Here is a 21,772-nt window from a genome sequence, read left to right on the forward strand (position 1 = left end):
TCCATAGTTCTTCAGGCACTCTGTCTATCAGATCTAATCCCTTGAATCTGTCTGTCATTCCACTGTATAATCGTAAGGGATTTGATTTAGGTCATACCTGAATGACCTAGTGGTTTTCCCTACTTTCTTCAATTTAAGTCTGAATTTGGCAATAAGGAGTTCATGATCTGAGCCACAGTCAGCTCCCGGTCTTGTTTTTGCTGACTGTACAGAGCTTCTCCATCTTTGGCTGCAAAGAATATAATCAATCTGATTTCAGTATTGACCATCTGGTGATGTCCATGTGTAGAGTCTTCTCTTGTGTTGTTGGAAGAGGGTGTTTGCTACGACCAGTGCATTCTCTTGGCAGAACTCTGATAGCCTTTGCTCTGCCTCATTTTGTACTCCAAGGCCAAATTTCCTGTTACTCCAGGTATCTGTTGACGTCCTACTTTTTGCATTCCAGTCCCCCATGATGAAAAGGACATCTTTTTTGGATGTTAGTTCTAGAATGTCTTGCAGGTCATCATAAAACCGTTCAACTTCAGCTTCTTCAGCATTAGTGGTTGGGACACAGACTTGGATTACATAGGCAATCTAACATGTATCAAAGTCCTAGACTTTCCAAATGGAAGCAGGCATCTGGCATAAACCGTATCATCTGCACAGACAGTTTAGACACAGTGGACTACATACCCTCGTTAGCTAAACACTGACAGGCGGCTCTCTGGGAGCCTGGCTCCAGGATGGCAGCCAAGGGCCACCCTTGCAAGTAGACCTTTCTCAGAAGAGCAGTCTCAGGCCTGCCATATCAACTGTTTTCTGCACTGCATGCTTATTTATACCTTAGAGCCTGAAATGCAAAGTATGACCACAGATCATAAAACTCAAAATGCCATCATCAGAAGTTTTACAACAAAGCCAGGCTCTCATGTTATTTGCTATTAATAGAAAAAGAGTTGGACTAAACACTGTGTCTGACCTACTTAGGTTGAGCTATGCAGTACACAGCCCCATGCAGATGCTCAATTAATAAGCACTGAACGAATGAACGAACAAATAAGACAGACTAACCCATCAACTTTACAACTTAACTCTCTGAAACAACTAACAAGGAAGCAAAATGTCTCCAAATTCCAAAATGTGTATTTAAAATTCCATGATGTGGAGCGAAAGCTTTATCATCTAGAGAACAGGGCCCCAGGCTCTTACTCAGAGCCTATTTACTCTCATTTTGGAAATCATTGCATAATAAGCTTAATTATGCAGCCTCTGAGCCCACAATGATTTAAAAAAAAAAGAGCCAAGTAAAGGGAGGAAAGGGACTATTACAGAAAGGCAACCCAAGAATTAAAAGAAGCGCAGCTTGAAAGCATAGGAAACATGAAAGAAAGCAAACCCAAGAACTCCTAGTAGAGAGCAGTTCAGGGAGCATTTAACACAGGGGAAGCAGGCACTCAGTCCCCAGTGGAACCTGAGAGCCCATTATGCACCATAATGTTCAGCATGGGGGCAGTGAATCAAGGAAATGTTAAATTGGGTAGACTGCTCTGTTTAAGGAGTCAGAAACTACCATGTTTTAGTAATTTTTCTTATGAAATATTTTTAAATTGTAGCAATTAGAGATTTGCCCGTGTATGATAAAGACAGAAGACAAAACACCAATCGTTCATGATAAAATCATAAATAAAATTAATAAAAAAAAAAAATAAATTTAAAAAAAAGAATGTTAAAAAAAAATACAGCAAAAACACACATAAGTAATTTTAAGAATGAAAAAATCAAATGATGAGAGTAAGACATTCTATCATATGAAAAAAACAAAAATCAAGGAACATTTTTGGAGGTGAAAAAAATGTATTTGTGAAGCTTACAATTCAGAATTTTTTCAAAACAGGAACAACACAGCATTATCCCTTTCTCTAATAGTTTTATGAAATAAAAAGCTCTTATCCTAAATTGGTGACACCCAAGCCTACCTTTAGGTTCAGTGATTTGCTAGGTGGGCTCACAGAACTCAGAAAAGTTGTTGTATTCCTAAGTATGGTTTCTTACAGAAAAAGGATAACTGGTTAAAACCAGCAAAGATGAAAGACATAGGGTAGAGCCCAGGGGGACCAGGCACAAGATTCTCGTTGTCCTCTCCCAGTGCAGCTGTGAGGACAGGGCTTGGTCCTCCCAGCAGCAATGTGTGGTAGCATATGTAAAGAACTCCCAGCCAGGAAAGCACAGGATGCAGGGTTTTATTAGGGGTCAGTTCCTTAGGCATAGAGTACCTTAGTGACTGACCTCTGTCTCCAGCCCCTTTGGGAGTCAGAGTCAAAATGCCCCACTGTAATTCACACTGTTATCCAGAAATATGTGGCATGGCTCAAGGCCCCAGGGATACAGAGACTCTCTTATCTGGCAAGAATATTCCAAAGCCTCAGAACTACTCTTCCACAAGGCAGTCAAGCGCCAGTTTCTTCATCATGTGCAGGATTTGAACCATGCCCCACCTGCTAAGCAAAGCCTTCATAGCACATATACTTAACAGGGAAATAGAGGCACTGCTGAGTTTAGAGAGCAGCAATAGAGTCAGAGGTAAGAGAAGAATGAGCTCTTCCACTGGTTACTAGTATTTGGAAATCGTCGGCCAGAGACTTGCAACTGACAAGGGGGTGAGAAACTTCTTATGAGTTACTCACTTACTCTGGACAGCCTCCCCGTCCCCACTCCCAGACTTATTGGAATCACTGAGGAAAGGACTACAAACTTATGAATTTTAAAAAGCTTCCCATGTAATGTAACTCATGTGCTTGTACAGAACGTACAGGAGGATAAATGGACAAATAGTTAGAAATATAATAGAGAAAACAATCTCAAGAGGACTGAAAAATATGAAATATTTTTAAATGGACTGACCAAGAACATGTAGAGCCTACATTTAAAAACAAAACACCGATGAAACTTTCAGTGTCTGAAATACAATACAAATGTGTTGAGGTTGTCTGAGGTTATCTAACCTTGAAACAGGAGAGAAGGACGAAGCTTGCACCAGCCTATGCGTGACAATTTTCCCCAAGAATGTTGCTGTTTTTCTCCCCTTGTAAAAGAAGGGCAAAACAAATAAGGGATCTGTTCAGAATAGAAATATTGATATGCTGAATACATTTTAGTTTAATCAAAGATAGGTCTGTAATAGCCAGCAAAAATTAGCCCCCAAAATGCTGAGATATATTAAGCTCGTCTTCTCAAGAGAGATAAAGCAACTGAGCTGATAGTAAATGGATTTTGCACTCCTTTGAATGACACTTGTCGGAAAAAACAAAAACAAACAAACAAAAGAAACAATGATAATCCAGACTCCTGAAATGGCTATAAAGGAGAGTGACCAGTGAGGAGTGGCCCATCTGGATGGCCGGGGGCTGGAAGGAGCACTCTGAGTGCCATGAGCCAGAGACTGAGATTGTTATCAGCATAAAAGCATGCTGTCCATATAGGAACCCAAGACCAGGCCCACTCTTTTACTTCTAGGATCCTCCCCAGATAAGGAGTCTTTGCTAGGTCCCAAACAGTTAGAAATCAAGGGAGGAAAGCCATTCATACTAAATTCTCTGAGAGGGGAGAAAGCTTTTAAAATCACATTTGGAGATTTAAGGAACAGACTCTTCCCTACCTTGTGAAGTGTCTGCAGAAACCAGTGTCCAATGAGACAGTCTGGCAGAACATTTAAACAGACTAGCTAAATAACTATGGATTATTGTGAGAAGTTGTTCTGGGAGTGTGACCAAAGAACTGGCCAAATGGAAAGAAGGGCCTATTTGATTGAGGCAACGGGGAGGCACAATGTCATAACGAAGTCCACTATGCTGGAATTAAACCCTGAACTCACATTTCACGTGTCAGTGGAGAATTTGGGAGAAAAGAGTGATTCCAGAAAATCCAAGGGACTTTAAGGGCTACAATAAGGAAGAGCCTGCTAAACGAAAAGCTGAAGCACTTTACAAAGCCACTAGAACTGTTAGTTCTAGTGGGGTGGGATCAAGAATAGACGCAAATTAAAAGGAAAGAAAGGTGATGCAACACTGGACAAGAAAGAGTCATCACAGAAAGGAAGACAGAATAGTCAGGCCATATCTTATGAAAATATATCATCAATAAATTAAAAATTCAAGTAAAAAATTTTTTAACTTTGTTGAAGTACTAAAATGAGTTAACATTCACATATTCATGAGTGAGAAGGCCTCCACAGCATGACAACAAATAAGAAATGAACCCCAAAATTTCACAGCTTTCAACTTTTAAAGTAATAAGTATTTCTCAATGACAAAATCACCATAAACAAATTATGGAAAATTTATTTACAGAATTTTTGTATATTTTATATATTCTTAATATATAAAGAGCTATTTGCAAACCAATAACAATCCCACAGTGGTGGAGGGGAGGAAAAAATCCACCTAAGAAGAATATAAATGGCCAGCAAACATGGGAGGATGGTCAACATCATGAGTATCAGAAGGAATGCAAGCTGAAGCTAGTAAGAGTACAGAAAAATAGGCAGTTTCATAAACGGAAACTGGTCATATACACCGTTGGCTATCTTTGGAAAAAACTGCCCAAACATGATGAATGTATGTAATTTTTAACACAGTGGTTCCACCTCTGGAGATTCAACAAAAAGAAATCAGCATGCACCCAAAGATGTAGCCCTGAAAATGGCCTAGCAGGTAAATATAATAGTGAAACACTGCTATCCCACTTTGAAGGTCAGGAAGGGCGGTGGTGAGGAGATACCCCTCGTCCAAGGTAAGGAGTAGCGGCTGTGCTTTGCTGGAGCAGCCGTGAAGAGATACCCCACGCCCAAGGTAAGAGAAACCCAAGTAAGACGGTAGGTGTTGCAAGGGGGCATCAGAGGGCAGACACACTGAAACCATAATCACAGAAAACTAGTCAATCAAATCACACTAGGACCACAGCCTTGTCTAACTCAATGAAACTAAGCCATGCCTGTGGGCAACCCAAGATGGGCGGGTCATGGTGGAGAGATTTGACAGAATGTGGTCCACTGGAGAAGGGAATGGCAAACCACTTCAGTATTCTTGCCTTGAGAACCCCATGAACAGTATGAAAAGGCAAAAAGATAGGATACTGAAAGAGAAACTCCCCAGGTCAGTAGGTGCCCAATATGCTACTGGAGATCAGTGGAGAAATAACTCCAGAAAGAATGAAGGGATGGAGCCAAAGCAAAAACAATACCCAGCTGTGGATGTGACTGGTGATAGAAGCAAGGTCCGATGCTGTAAAGAGCAATATTGCATAGGAACCTGGACTGTCAGGTCCATGAATCAAGGCAAATTGGAAGTGGTCAAACAAGAGATGGCAAGAGTGAATGTCAACATTCTAGGAATCAGCTAACTGAAATGGACTGGAATGGGTGAATTTAACTCAGATGACCATTACATCTACTACTGTGGGCAGGAATCCCTCAGAAGAAATGGAGTGCCCATCATGGTCAACAAAAGAGTCCGAAATGCAGTACTTGGATGCAATCTCAAAAACGACAGAATGATCTCTGTTCGTTTCTAAAGCAAACCATTCAATATTACAGTAATCCAAGTCTATGCCCCAACCAGTAACGCTGAAGAAGCTGAAGTTCAACGGTTCTATGAAGACCTACAAGACCTTTTAGAACTAACACCCAAAAAAGATGTCCTTTTCATTATAGGAGACTGGAATGCAAAAGTAGGAAGTCAAGAAACACCTGGAGTAACAGGCAAATTTGGACTTGGAGTATGGAATGAGGCAGTGCAAAGACTAATAGAGTTTTGCCAAGAAAATGCACTGGTCATAACAAACATCCTCTTCCAACAATACAAGAGAAGACTCTACACATGGACATCACCAGATGGTCAACACCGAAATCAGACTGATTATAATCTTTGCAGCCAAAGATGGAGAAGCTCTATACAGTCAACAAAAACAAGACCACGAGCTGACTGTGGCTTAGATCATGAACTCCTTATTGCCAAATTCAGACTTAAATTGAAGAAAGTAGGGAAAACCACTAGACCATTCAGGTATGACCTAAATCAAATCCCTTATGATTATATAGTGGAAGTAAGAAATAGATTTAAGGGCCTAGATCTGATAGATAGAGTGCCTGATGAACTATGGACAGAGGTTCGTGACATTGTACAGGAGACAGGGATCAAGACCATCCCCATGGAAAAGAAATGCAAAAAAGCAAAATGGCTGTCTGGGGAGGCCTTACAAATAGCTGAGAAAAAAAGAGAAGCGAAAAGCAAAGGAGAAAAGGAAAGATATAAGCATCTGAATGCAGAGTTCCAAAGCATAGCAAGAAGAGATAAGAAAGCTTTCTTCAGCGATCAATGCAAAGAAATAGAGGAAAACAACAGAATGGGAAAGACTAGAGATCTCTTCAAGAAAATTAGAGATACAAAGGGAACATATCATGCAAAGATGGGCTCGATAAAGGACAGAAATGGTATGGACCTAACAGAAGCAGAAGATACTAAGAAGAGATGGCAAGAATACACAGAAGAACTGTACAAAAAAGATCTTCATGACCCAGATAATGATGATGGTGTGATCACTGACCTAGAGCCAGACATCCTGGAATGTGAAGTCAAGTGGGCCTTAGAAAGCGTCACTATGAACAAAGCTAGTGGAGGTGATGGAATTCCAATTGAGCTATTTCAAATCCTGAAAGATGATGCTGTGAAAGTGCTGCACTCACTATGCCAGCAAATTTGGAAAACTCAGCAGTGGCCACAGGACTGGAAAAGGTCAGTTTTCATTCCAATCCCAAAGAAAGGCAATGCCAAAGAATGCTCAAACTACCACACAATTGCACTCATCTCACATGCTAGTAAAGTGATGCTCAAAATTCTCCAAGCCAGGCTTCAGCAATATGTGAACGGTGAACTTCCTGATGTTCAAGTTGGTTTTAGAAAAGGCAGAGGAACCAGGGATCAAATTGCCAACATCCGCTGGATCATGGAAAAAGCAAGAGAGTTCCAGAAAAACATCTATTTCTGCTTTATTGACTATGCCAAAGCCTTTGACTGTGTGGATCACAATAAACTGTGGAAAATTCTGAAAGAGATGGGAATACCAGACCACCTGATCTGCCTCTTGAGAAATTTGTATGCAGGTCAGGAAGCAACAGTTAGAACTGGACATGGAACAACAGATTGGTTCCAAATAGGAAAAGGAGTTTGTCAAGGCTATATATTGTCACCCTTTTTATTTAACTTATATGCAGAGTACATCATGAGAAACGCTGGACTGGAAGAAACACAAACTGGAATCAAGATTGCCGGGAGAAATATCAATAACCTCAGATATGCAGATGACACCACCCTTATGGCAGAAAGTGAAGAGGAACTCAAAAGCCTCTTGATGAAAGTGAAAGTGGAGAGTGAAAAATTTGGCTTAAAGCTCAACATTCAGAAAACGAAGATTATGGCATCTGGTCCCATCACTTCATGGGAAATCGATGGGGAAACAGTGGAAACAGTGTCAGACTTTATTTTTGGGGGCTCCAAAATCACTGCAGATGGTGACTGCAGCCATGAAATTAAAAGACGCTTACTCCTTGGAAGGAAAGTTATGACCAACCTAGATAGCATATTCAAAAGCAGAGACATTACTTTGCCAACAAAGGTTCATTTAGTCAAGGCTATGGTTTTTCCTGTGGTCATGTATGGATGTGAGAGTTGGACTGTGATGAAGGCTGAGCGCCAAAGAACTGATGCTTTTGAACTGTGGTGTTGGGGAAGATTTTGAGAGTCCCTTGGACTGCAAGGAGATCCAACCAGTCCGTTCTAAAGGAGATCAGCCCTGGGATTTCTTTGGAAGGAATGATGCTGAAGCTGAAACTCCAGTATTCTGGCCACCTCATGCGAAGAGGTGACTTATTGGAAAAGACTCTGATGCTGGGAGGGATTGGGGGCAGGAGGAGAAGGGGACGACAGAGGATGAGATGGCTGGATGGCATCACTGACTCGATGGACGTGAGTCTCGATGAACTCCGGGAGTTGGTGATGGACAGGGAGGCCTGGCGTGCTGTGATTCATGGGGTCGCAAAGAGTCGGACACGACTGAGCGACTGAACTGACCTAACTGGGGAACTCCTGGATACTTACTAACCAGAAACTGTTCAATGATTTTAAAACATTTATAAACGTGGGTGTAGACATTCAATAAATTACTGTTAAATAAGTATGAGACACTGGAGAAGGCAATGGCACCCCACTCCAGAACTCTTGCCTGGAAAATCCCATGGACGGAGGAGCCTGGTAGGCTGCAGTCCATGAGGTCGCTAAGAGTCGGACACGAATGAGCGACTTCACTTTCACTTTTATGCATTGGAGAAGGAAATGGCAACCCACTCCAGTGTTCTTGCCTGGAGAATCCCAGGGACCGGGGAGCCTGGTGGGAGGCCATCTATGGGGTTGCACAGAGTCAGACACGACTGAAGCGACTTAGCAAAAGTATGAGACACAGAGACAGTGTACTGAGCCGTGTCCAACTCTTGCGACCCCATAGACTGTAGCCTGCCAGGCTCCTCTGTCTGTGGGATTCTCCAGGCAAGAATACTGGAGTGGGCTGCCATTTCCTTCTCCTTAGATATTCATAGTATCATGTCTGGAGGAAGAGACAGGCTGCAAGGAGGAAATTGCAGAAAGTACTAAGTAAATCTCATTAGGAATGAAGAAACCATTAGGAGAGGAGGCAAATGTTAACATAAAATGGGAGGCAAGAGGCAAAACACTGAGAATCTTGAATGGCTGGGTAAGAACTGTTAATATTCTTTTCTGCATTCTGAAGGTTTCAAGGTCTCTGAGCAAGGGAAAGCTATGAGGAAGGCAGTATTTTAAAATGCATTTGTAACAATGCAGGGTAAATTCCAGGCTTAAACAGCTTAAAGGAAAGAGATGCGTAGGATTAGATAAAGAGGGGACTGTCAAACATCAAAACATGGAGGTGAAACCTACCCTGAGAGAAGGCTGAGAACTTACTCTGGATTGCTATGAGAAAGGGGTAGATAACCAACTCTTCTTGGCATTTTCTGTACAGGCTCTTCCAAACTTTGTACTAGGTGATATCCTGAGTCAACTCCAAAATTTTATGAACTGAGTCAAAAAATTTTATGAACTGAAGTTTTTATATCCTAAGACTTTCCAGTCTTGTGTTTTCATGTGACCTGAGTTCTATGCAATACTCTCTTGCTTTGTATGAATGCATAGATACTCAAGTATATCAGCAGTCACCTGGACACATAAGTGGATGGAGAAATAAACAAATGGTGGGAATACATATATATATATACACACACACACACATATATATATTATATATATATTACATTTTTTAATTGAGAGAAAGGTAAGACTTCAAAATAAGTATTAAATATAATTTCAGATAGTAAGCCCTAATATCTGGCTTCTTGGATAAAATCAACAACAAATTTTAATTATAAAGGCCCAAAAGGCTCCAAAACAAAAAAACAAAAATGACTTCAATAAAGTAATACTCAAGGTTTACAAAATACTATGCAAAAAACTGGAGCACTAGAATTATTCTGATTCAGAAGAATGAAAGAGTATTTATCCTTACTCCTCAAATTATCCCAATTTAGATTCTCATAGGTGGTTCCCCCAAGGGAGGGGGGAAAAAAAATCACTGTACCTATGTACCTAAACGCACTGACTTAGGTAAACACTCTGAAACATGAAAGGATTTAAGTAGAAAGAAAAAAGTGGAACTTTCATTTGGTACAAAAATATTTAAATATTATCTGCAAAAAAAAAAAACTTATCTAAAGAAAGGCTGAAAATGAAATACTCCTACATAGTCTGATTCCCATCAAAGATGGTCAAGTTCATGCCTATTTTAACACAGAATACGTAGTTAAGGAAGACAAAGATGCAATACAGAGAACCATCTGGATGTCTTTTGAGCCACTAAGATAGAAATTTGGTAGTAAAACTCAAGACTTTGCTGGATGTTATTTCAGAGACAAACTCTACAGTGTGTTGTCACAACAAAACCCATTTATAAATGCATATTTCTAAAAGGAAATACAATTCTAAGTTGTCAAGGATACAGTCCTTTCTGAAATTCTGAAAAACAAAGTCTTAATAATTTATGAAGTCATTATAGTCCTGATGATTGTACAGGTCACAAGAGAATTAGAAAACAGAAGGAAAGAAAAAAAAAGACAGTACTCCCTTTACCCAGGAGAGAAATGCTGAATGCTCTACTGTCATAAAACACTGTAAACACATTTACATCAGCATGATCTCTTTTCAATACAAAACACTCAAAGCTAAAAGAAAATACGAAAATAGAACAAAAACATGTTGGCAAAGTGGTTCCAATCTACCAAAGGCAAATTTCATAGCACATTTTCCCCCATGGCTTTCTACCTGGCATAAAGCCTTCCTTGATATGCTACCTAAATAAAATAAGCTCTCCCTCCATTCCCCTCGTCAACTGAGATGAAAAAAGCATAAACTAAAACTTGAGACACCTTTTATTTGGCAGACTTGCTGGGGACTTAAACCTGAGAGGCAGCCTCTCAGATAGCTCTGAGGGACTGCACAGAGGAAAGAGAGGAGCCAGGATATATTGGCACTTTTATAAAAAAAAAAAATAGGTAGATAGTTGGAACAAAGGATTACTGTTAACTAAAGAAAAACCAGACAGCTCAAGTTAATCAATCTAGCACTTTTCTCTGTATGGGAAGATGCAAGAGTCTGGGATTGCTGAAATCATTCCTTTGATACACACCTTAGCTATCAAGGACCTATTCTTTCCTCCATCCTGAATCCCCCCCGGGTACACAGTCTGGGGAGGCTGCAGCAGCTGACAGCTTGATGGCCACACCACCCCTTGTTGATATGGCAGGTGTCATTCTCTATCTACTTACACCATTCTGGTTTTTCTTCACAGCGCTCACAATGAACTGAAATCACCTTATGCGTTCATTTGTTTAGTCTCACCCACTAGACTGTAAGAGCACCAAGACGCAGGGATTCAGCCTTTCTCACCATAATATCCTGAGTGGCTGACACAGAAGTCTCTTGATATCATTTATTGAATGAATAAAGAAAGAAAGGAGAGAGAGAAGCGAAGGAAGGGTTTTAAACCTCCTATGAATGATCACACAAGGGAGTTCAAATTACATTATTTATGTTTGTATGAATATTAGAATTTCCTCTTCCCTAAGAAGAGTAATGATGTGTTCCCTGAACGGATGATGTAGTCCCATTTACAGCTAAGTACTGAAAGAGCAATGCCCTCCCCTTATGTAACAAGCGACAGAAAAAAATTTTCAGTCAGAAGACTACTTTTCAGTGTTAAGATTTCACTGATAATAACTTTGATATAAAATTTCTGAGCAGTAATGATTTTAATTAATAAGGTCAGTCTGGGCTTAAGCTCCATTAAATATTGCCTCTTTTTCTTCTGCAGCAACCTTCAAAATTAAATCTTGTCTCTGCTGAAAAAAATCATGCCAATTTTCTGAGTATATGTGGTTTATCTTTCTTCTCAGAAAAAAAAACAAAAACTTTTTCTCATTAATCATACAGATAACAGTTGGCATTCCAACTGTCTTGAAGAAAGGGCAAAAATGGAGAGAAGAGGTTGGGGAGGGAGGAGGAAGTAAGGGTACACACACCAAGTCAATGGCAGGACGGAGATCTGAATACAAATATATTCTAATCATAAGATCCAGACTGCCAATGACTGACATTACCAAGCTCAGTAGCAGACCGTTTTCTCCAGCTGGTGGCCAAGGAGGAAGTCAGGGAAATGGCAAGCATGAAGGGAATTTGACAAACTGCTGCAGATTCGAAGATGGAGGGGCCGTGTGAAAAGAGTTCTGGGCAACTAAAATATCAGGAGGTGGCACAGAAATAGGTGCTTTGGTCCTGCAACTGTGTACAGCTGTATAGATAATGGCCCCCAGAAGACATGTTCAAGTCCTGACTCCTAACCCTGGGAATGTGACCTTATTTGGGTCTTTGCAGATATAGTTGAGTATTTCCAGGTAAGATGGGCCTGAATGGAGGGTAGGCCCTAAATATAGTGACTGATGTCCTTACAAGAGAGGCAGAGGAAACTGCGAAGCTGGGAGGCGAGGAGGCCACATGAATGCAGACAGAACTGGAGGGATGCTGCCATAAACCCATGATGCCCATAGCTCAATTCTCCCTCAGTCTCCCTCAAAGAAAGAACCCTGCTGACACTTTGATGGCAGACCTCTGGCCTCCTAAATCATGAAAGAAAACAGTTCCGTTGTTTTAAGCCAGTCTCTGTATGGTAATTTGTTACAGCAGCCCTGAAGAACTAACACAAACCACGAGAAACAATTCTGCCAGTAGCCTGAAAGAGCCCGGAAGCAGAATTTTCCTGGAGTCTTCAGACAAGGACTAATCCCAGTATCATACTGTGCATGTTAGTTACTCAGCTGTGTCCGACTCTTTGTGATCCCATGGACTATAGCCTGCCAGGTTCCTCTGTCCATGAAATTTCCCAGGCAAGAACACTGGAGTAGGTTGCCATTTCCTTCTCCAGGGGATCTTCCCGACCCTGGGATCGAACCTGAATTTCCTGCATTGGCAGGCAGATTCTTTATTTGTCTGAGCCAGCAGAGAAGTCCTGAATTCTACTGGTTGGGATCTTCCCAACCCAGGAATTGAACCCAGGTCTCCTGCATTGCAGGCACATTCTTTACCGACTGAGCTACGAGGGAAGCCATTAACGTGTTATGTATCAATAGAAAAGCTAATAGAATGTTTAGAGTTTAATTTTCTTGTATTGTTAGTTAATACTTATATACAAATTAAAGTTGTGATGGAAACATCCCTTTCTTGCTCCTGACATGGAAATGTCCATAACAGAATACTATTTAGACTGTGATCAAAGGAATCCAGTGTTCTGGGCCGCGTTAACAGATAAGCCATAGGAAGTAGTGTCGTTGTGGCATATAATGTTGAGAAATCCAAAGCTTAAAAAAGTTAAGTGGGTAAAAATCAAAAGCACACAGAGTATTTCAGGAAGAACACATGTTCTAAAGCATGTTTATAAACATGTACAGACCCACAGTTTAAGAAAGGTGGCTTCACAGTGGTAAACAACCTACCGGCCAATGCAGGAGACACAGGAGACTCAGGTGCAATCCCTGCTCTGCCTCTTCCAGTCCTGTGCTTACCCCATTCCAGCCTAGGGTATCCATTCGTCTCCTATGTAATCATTCTCAGGTTTCAAAGTCTAACTCAAATACAAACTCTCTATAAGTTGTATTATATAATCTTCCATATACGAAAGGCACTAAACAAACACTTGAAACCAAAGTTCATCCCTTTAGAAAGCAGAGCATGGACAGTAACCAGAGGTGACAGTATTTTGATAGTTACAGCTCATATAGTAAGTCGTTTACCCATGATATCTATGATAGCTGGGGCGATGGCTAACTTTATGTGCCAACTTGACTGGGCCACAGGCCATGAAGGTTTCATTACTGATGTGTCACCAATTATTCTCAGCGCATCAGTGAGAGTATTTCCAGATGAGATTCACTCAATAGACTAACACAAATTACCCTCCCTAACGTGGGTGGGCCTCGTCTCATCAATTGAAGGCCGAAAGAGAACAAAAAGACTGAAGCAGAAGGAACTCCCCCTGCCCCGCTTCCCTGAGCTGGGACATGGGGTCTTCTACTGCTTCTGAACTGAAATGGAGACACTGACTCTTCCTGAGTCTCCAGCCTGTCAGCTCTCAGACTGGCACACTCTCAGCTCTCCTGGTTCTCAGGCCTTCACACTCAACCTGGAACTATACCATTGGTTCACCTGGGTCCTCGTTTACAGACTGCCAATCTCAGGACTTCTTGGCCTCCATAATCACGTGAGCCAATTCCTTAGAACAAATCTCTTTTCTGCTCCAGCACTCTCTCGCTCTCTCTCTCTCTATATATACATATACACACATACACACACACACGTACTCACATACATCTTATTCCTTCCATTTCTCTGAGAATCATAACTAATATTTATTTTAATATGGTATTTATTCTTACAACTGAGTTTTCATTCAAATCACACCACAGTTCTGAGAACCACCTGGAACACAGGTATTACATGGTACTTAACAAGATTAAATTACTGTGCTCCCTGAAAATTTTACAACAGCTCTTAGAAGAGACATCCACTCTTCCCCTAGGATCATCACCCAGGGGCCACTTAACTGAGCAGAAAGAGCCTGCCTGAGAACAAAGCCACACAGATGCAGACAGAGTAGAGACAGTGAGGAGGACACGTCCACACAGTACTGTGGACATAATTCAAACCCCCGAATTCAGCTGTATTTGACACCAGCACAAGTCTGACTTCTTAGTTATATAAGAAAATAATTACTTAGCAAGTTAGTCTGAGTTAAGTATTACTGTTTGCAAATAAAACTGTCCAAACTAATACAACACTTTCAGGTGAAAAGACTGAAAAGATTGTCACGGTGACTTTATCTAAAGTAGTGTTTACATTCAAAGATAATTAAAACTTTAACAAAATTAAAACGATCAACATTAATATGTCTATTTGCACACTGAAGCAGGTGCTATATAGCTCCTATAAATTCTAGAAACTTCATTATTCTTAAGCCATTGTATGTACATACCATTATGAGCATTTCTAAACTTATAATTGCCAAGAGCTATCTTCAGAAACCAAATTCCTTGTCAAGGTTTCTAGTTTTCCATTATATAAGTTAAATGAATGCATCACTTATATTTCATTTTTTAAAATTTGTACAGATTACTTATTGAGCCCTTACTATATATGACAAGTGGGCACAATTATTATTAACTATTTAATGGCTACTCCTATGAAATATGTACTATTATTGAACCACTGGAGAGGGAAATGGCAACCCACTCCAGTACTCTTGCCTGGAGAATTCCCTGGACAGAGGAGCCTGATGGGCTACAGTCCATGGGGTCACAAAGAGTCGGACACAACTGAGTGACTAACACCACTGTACCATCACAATCTTCATTTTAGAGTTTAATATGAGAGAGTATAATAATGTTCCTAATAAAAAGAGTAGTGGAGCTCCATGTTTGTCTAAAGCGTATTATGTCCCACATACTGCACTAGGTGCTCTAAGAGAAGCATCCCATGTAATCCCCATTTTTGAATCTTCTGAATTAGATACTATTATCCTCCTTTTATGGAGAAGGTAATAGCACCCCACTCCAGCACTCTTGCCTGGAAAATCCCATGGACTGAGGAGCCTGGTAGGCCGCAGTCCATGGGGTCGCTAAGATTCGGACAGGACTCAGCAACTTCACTTTCCCTTTTCACTTTCATGCATTGGAGAAGGAAATAGCAACCCACTCCAGTGTTCTTGCCTGGAGAATCCCAGGGACGGGGGAGCCTGGTGGGTTGCCGTCTATGGGGTCACACAGAGTCGGACACAACTGAAGCGACTTAGCAGCAGCAGCAGCAGCAGCATCCTCCTTTTATAGATGAGGAAACTGAGGCTTAGAGAATGAAATGCAGAGCCAGACCTGCGCTTCACATCAGAATCAGTCCACAAGCTTTGAAAACTTCTACATTACATCCCAGTAAATCCCATACTATTATCCAAAGTATGTTTCAAATCGCTGAACAAAGACCTGAGCTCATCTACGTTACATTTGTTCTTGAATTGCCATGTGATTTACATGTGTGTTTTCCTCTTTAATTCCTCACCTCTGGAAAAGGTACAGACGCACATGAAAGGAAATACATATTATTCATTACAGCTCAGATGAATAAAATAGGAGCAATGAGTTATAGAATCAATACTTTCTACACTAAAAACTGTTCCAAAAGTGGGCAGACTTTAGAAACGAAATTAGATAAATGTGCATAGGTGTTAACAAACTAACGTTAAGCCAAGAAGTTTTACTGGGGGAAATACTTGGGGGACATCTCAGGTCCTGGAAAATGCTTCAGTACAATTTCAATACAAGTTGTCAGGTAACAGATATCCAAAGTATATCTTTTAAAATCCTTGGGACTGCCGTGGTGGTCCAGTGGTTAAGAATCTGCTTGCCCCTGCAGTAGACACAGGTTCAATTCCTAATCTGGGAATATCCCACCTGCCTCGGGGCAACAAAGCCTATGTGCCACAATACTGACCCCACGTGCCCTACAGCCTGCAAGCGGCAACTACAGAGAGCCATGCACAGCAACAAAGACCCAAAGCAACCAAAAATGAATAAATACATAACATTTTTTTTAAAAACACGTATTTTGCACAAAACTACACTTAAGCATTTTGTTGTCAGAAAGATACATATGGTTATATGTAAGTAGTTAGGAAATGTAGGATGGTAGTGAAAGTATTGATCGGTTCCATGAGACAAATCTGAATCTTTGGACTTCCCTGGCAGTCCAGTGGTTAAGACTCCATGCTTCCAACACAGGGGGTCATGGATTTGATCCTTGCTCAGGGAACCAATGTTCTTGCCTGGAGAATCACAGGGACGGGGGAGCCTGGTGGGCTGCCATCTATGGGGTGGCATAGAGTTGGACACAACTGAAGTGACTTAGCAGCAGCAGCAGCAACAGCAGGGAACTAAGATCCCATGTGCCACACAGTGCATGGCAAGCAATCCATCATTTTTTTTAAAAGAGATTTGAATCTTATATTCATCCACATTAAATACAAACCATATATGCACATATGCATACATAACAAAGGCAACCAAAAATATATTCATTGATGGTTTATCACTGAAAAAGCACCAATGACAAGGTTTAATTTTTTTTCATATAGATTATCATTTTCTTACATGGGGGTATCAAAAGTATTCTTAATGTATGTTACCAAGGCTCTCCCTGAACCTAACTGCAGAAGCATGGGGAGCAGAAAGAACCAAGGGGCTGGCCTTATACATCAAGCCATCAGGGGTCAACCTCCCATGAGTAAAGACACTCTCTCTCAGCTGGGAGTAGGGTTGCCATGCACTGGCTACACATTTCGTAAAATATATTTTCCTGAGTCAACAAGCAGTGGTTGGGCTCTTCAGAATATAATTATATCTCATTTCTATATCGTGGGGAAAAAAATGTTTTTTTAATGAGAAAGATCTTGAGAGGTTTAACAAATGTCAGGGAGCAGTTGGCGCAGCGGCCATCCTTGGAAACTTGCTGGCCTGACTCAGACTGCAGCCTAGGCCCTGAGCAGGACCAGGCATGCACATCAATGCCTGACACACCTTCCAACATTTGTTTGATTTTGGGGAAAAAAAATTATTTAATATTGATATCTGAGTGAACTCCAGGAGTTGGTGATGGACAGGGAGGCCTGGCGTGCTGCGATTCATAGGGTCGCAGAGTCGGACACGACTGAGGAACTGAACTGAACTGAACTGATATGGCATGTACTTATTTAACTTTGGTTTCTTTTGTTTGATAAAATTTACAGAGTTGCTTGAATTATAACATGCCATTTTAGACCTTAACATATTTGCACTGGGTACTCTCAGCAGTCATCCCATTGTGTGTCTGCTACATAAGCAATGGAGTAAAAGAAAAAAATACACCCCTTCTGTTAATTAGTACTCATTAACTGTTCTGGTACTATTCCCCACCTCAGCTCCCCTAAATATATTATTTTTAATTAAACAATTTCCACTCTAAGAGTTTGGGGAGGAGTGAAGGAAGATGTCCTTCCTTCTCTATTATTTCTGAGTAGGTCCAGGAAAAGTCCCAGCTTCAAGTTCAGAAGTCTCATCATGCTGACCTTGAATAATAAACCTTATCCTTCTGGCCACAAACACCTTTGAATCTGCAAAAGTTCAGTCACGTGCCTTATGAAAAACAGATAAAGCTCTGAATAGATGCTTCTGAAGATGGACTGAGATTCTCCTGGGTCCCAAGCAGTGTAGTAGTTACTGCCTCTCTTTCTAGACCTCCTATAGTGAGTGCATGAGCACACACACGAAAATACAAGGACCCTCCCTGAGACCCCAAGCCCACCACTGGACCTGATTTGATGGCGGCATCCTGGGCACCCCACCCTTCCCTGCCTGAGTGCAGCATATGGGACTTACTGGGGAAGTAAGACATCTCTAATTAGAGCCAGAAGATTGTTGTCAGAGTCGACATTCACCACCTCCTTGCCATCGTCAGGCTCCTGGTTCACAAGCAGAGATGTGGTTTCTGAGAGTAGCCGCAAGCTGACTAGTCTCCATTCCACTGGAAAGACAGAGAGATGCCAAGAACGTGACCACATGGAGTCGGAAGGAAAACAGAATGTGTACCTGCTGGTGCTTGTTGACGTGGTCACACTTACCATTCTGGCTTTGAACCAATGACACCAAGGGGGGCAGGATATAATCAACCACCTAAAAGACAAGACGTAAAAGACTCCATTCAAATCCCAACAAACAAAAAACGAATACTGTCTGTGTGCCCGATGCACAGCGGGGTCAAACAACACTCAAAGGTTGGAGTTTGGAGCAGAGAAAGGTTTAGTGCAGAGCCCTGCAAGGGGGATGAGTGGTTCATGCCCAAAAAACCCCAAACTCCCTGAAAGCTTTCAGCTCAAGCCTTTCATCGCAAAGGTGAGGGAGGGGCGTGGTTAGTTGTTGCAGACTTCTAGGTGTCAGATCCTGTGTTCTTGTAGCTGGCCACAATGTTCCCATAAACCTTCACCAAACAAATGTTATTCTCTGTTCTGATAAGAAGGGACAAGGTCACCAGGCTCAACTTTCACCCTCTAAGGCCCAGGCCCGGCTAAGAGGAAGGGGCCCCATTCAGGTCAGTCCCCCTGCCCTGAATGCTGGCACAGCCCCCAGCCTGGTCCTCCCACCAGTGCCCTGCCCAGCTGAGGAGGTGGATCTCAGCCGGCAGCATCCTCAGGGCCAGGTCTCCAGACTCCGCCCAGCTGTCATCACTGAGGGAGCCAGGCGCCCAGCACGCCATGGCCCTCAGGCTGCCCTAATAGGGGCAGTTTTGTGGACCAACATCCAGGATGACTGCCGCCACCTTTAGGTCATGAAGGTGGGGATGGGGGAGAGGCCTGCTGCCGGGAGCCAGCGTGAGGAACTCCGCCTGTGGCAAAAGTCATGAGGAAGGAGGCTCGACATACGCAAAGGCGTGATCGAGCCTCAGGAGTCCCCCTGGAAATTCTCAAGCATCTACCCCTAAAACCAGAGTCTGCCTACTTTACTGCTTTGTGCTCTCACCTACACCTCTGACTTTACAGGGGGCTGTCCCCTACCACCTCTCTCTGAAAAAGAGTTAACTTACAGCTCCAGTTAATAAAGTTCCTGGGCGTGACAAGAGTGTTTCAACCTACAAACTCCTCTGAAGGTTCTTCCGGCCACATGTGATTGTTCAGAGCCTCCCAACCATGAGAGGCATGAGATGTTCTAAACTGTCTAAATACAGATTCCTTTGAGCAGTTAAAAGATTGATTAGAAATGGTATTGGTGAAGGGTTTTTCACTTGTTGGGCCAATGATTGCTGCTAAGTTTCCATATCCCTTACCTACTGTGTCCCTGGGAGTGTATTGATTAATATAATTGGTGTATAGGAATGTAAGTAGTAGCTTTAGTGTTTGTAACCTTGGACCCCTGAGTTAATTCTTTTCTTGTTATAGCCCACCACACCTTTGCCCTATAGGAATGCAACTTTATCTAATGCTTTCGGAGGGTGGTGCCCGACTTTAGAATAATCACCTTTAGAGAAAAATAAGTTTTCTGAAGAAAGGGTCATAAAATGTTAACAGGCCTCTTGGCCAGAAGATGATGTAAATAACCTAAACTTTTGCATATAAGTTTGCAGGAAGAAAGCCTGGCTTACTGCTGACTCTACCCTTCCCCCATTATACTCTATGCACAACTTAAGGTATAAAAACTACTTTGGAAAATAAAGTGCGGGCCTTGTTCACCAAAACTTGGTCTCCCCATGTTGTTCTTTCTCTTACCTTCTGGCTGAATTCCCATCTGGAGCATGGAGGCTCGTCAAGCCTACTGTGCCTGGGCTTCTAAGATCTGACCGGGGAGGCCTTAGTGTCTCCTCTCCTTCGGGAGAATGGGAGGACGCCTGCGGCCTACGTAGGTGACGCAAATTCCTTATCTTGGAATTTTATTAGCTTTCCACGTAAACCAAGGTATTCAGCCTCTTTTCTCCTCTGAATTTTCTCACTGAGCTATCCTTATTTGATCACTCTTTATATCTTTAATTCTATCATATCCTGATCGCCGAAGCCGTCTCCCCTTCAAATTCCCTGGATCCGCTGGGGCTGGACCCCAGCAGCCTGCATCTCCTCAAAGCCTGGGCCTGGCCAGTGGGGGGCCTGGCAAGAGCTGTGGAGCCTGCAGGGCACAGTCCCCTGCCTGTCCCCGGGCCCCCACCTCACCCACTAGGCTGAGGGCCTGGAGGTCCTGGGAAAGAAGGACACAACCCACCTCTCACTGCACTTTCTGCCACGAGGACCACTGCCCCGCTGACCATAGGCAAAGTGGGCCTCTAGCCACAGTCCTCACCCACCCCCCAGGGTCACGTGCTCACATGCTAAGTGTCAGTCACACCTGCCCCACCCCTGTTACAATATCAACCACTACCCACACCGTTTTTCACTGACAAATCACTAGTCAGAGGGGTGAAAAACATCAACAGCTAAATTTACCCAGCATCTAAACTCTGCATGACATTTAATAAACAATCAAGCTCATTTCAACCTGAAAAAGTCTTCAGGTCAAAATAACACTGTGATCATCAAGACAGTAGTTTATCAAAACCTTCAGAGTTGATGAAAGGAACGTTAGTATGTAATACAAAATATGCCTGGCATGCATTGACATTGAACTGTCAAATTAATATACATTTAAGCTGGTGATCATTAATCAAGTTTAAACAATCATCAAAATGTTGGGAAAAAAGGAGATACATAATCCTCATGTTTTCACAAATACATCAAAGCACTATGACAAGTTGATCTTGGTGGTTTTGAGATGCAGATTCAAAAGATCTAAATCCATTACACATACCACCTCTATGATTTTCTTGTTATATCAGACACAGCACCATCAAATTATGGTTTGAAATCGACTCCACAATAACAATTTACCCCTGGGATGAAAACGGGTGATAAAGAAAGGACAAATCACTCCCACTGTCTAATTCTCAAAACAACTGTCTCAGCTGGTGAACTATTTTGGTGACAATAAATAAAACTCCTACTGTTTATACCTGCATTGATTCCTGATCCTAAGATAGATACATATTCGTTCTCACCACAGACAAAAGGCAGAAGTGGCCACAGCCCAACACCACCCTCCTATTGTCCAAACCAATGAAAGAATGCCCTACACAGGTCAGGATCTCCGCACATGGGTAGTGGCCCATCAGTATCACCCTGTTCTAGCTCAACTTCACAAAATAAATTTACACATGACAATATATCTAGACAGTTGTACAAGAACCATACAAGGACTAGGTTTTTGTTTTTTTTTTTTCACCCTCATTCATTGAGTGATGTCACATCACTTAATAGACCTCAAATTTCACAAAGGAATTTTGAAAACTCTAAACTCCCAGTTATGTCAAAAGCAAAAACTATGCAAACAAGAGAAATACATCTCACCATCAACCCCTATCAACATGCTCAACACCCATCTTGAAGGTTTAAGAGAGCATATTAAGAGAGGAGTGGGATTAAAATAAAATTATCTACATGTCCAACTCTATAAGTTTGACAATTAAGCATGGTC

General features: G+C 41.9%; 1 protein-coding gene across 21 annotated transcripts in view; it reads right to left on the reverse strand.

The window, feature by feature from the left end:
- Positions 1 to 21,772, reverse strand: part of ULK4 (unc-51 like kinase 4) — a 509,803-nt gene that overhangs the window by 327,566 nt on the left and 160,465 nt on the right. For all 21 annotated transcript variants that reach the window (XR_008706191.1, XM_055558092.1, XM_055558086.1 and 18 more), the window contains 2 exons: positions 18,346 to 18,397; positions 18,104 to 18,248 (listed from right to left, as the gene is read on the reverse strand). Coding sequence is in view for 20 of the 21 variants with exons in the window: in XM_055558092.1 (XP_055414067.1) it covers positions 18,104 to 18,248; positions 18,346 to 18,397 (197 nt within the window). In the remaining variant the exon portion in view is untranslated. The remainder of the gene's footprint in view (positions 1 to 18,103; positions 18,249 to 18,345; positions 18,398 to 21,772) is intronic.

The sequence above is a fragment of the Bubalus kerabau genome, chromosome 20 (assembly GCF_029407905.1).
Source record: "Bubalus kerabau isolate K-KA32 ecotype Philippines breed swamp buffalo chromosome 20, PCC_UOA_SB_1v2, whole genome shotgun sequence".
Classification (NCBI taxonomy): domain Eukaryota; kingdom Metazoa; phylum Chordata; class Mammalia; order Artiodactyla; family Bovidae; genus Bubalus; species Bubalus kerabau.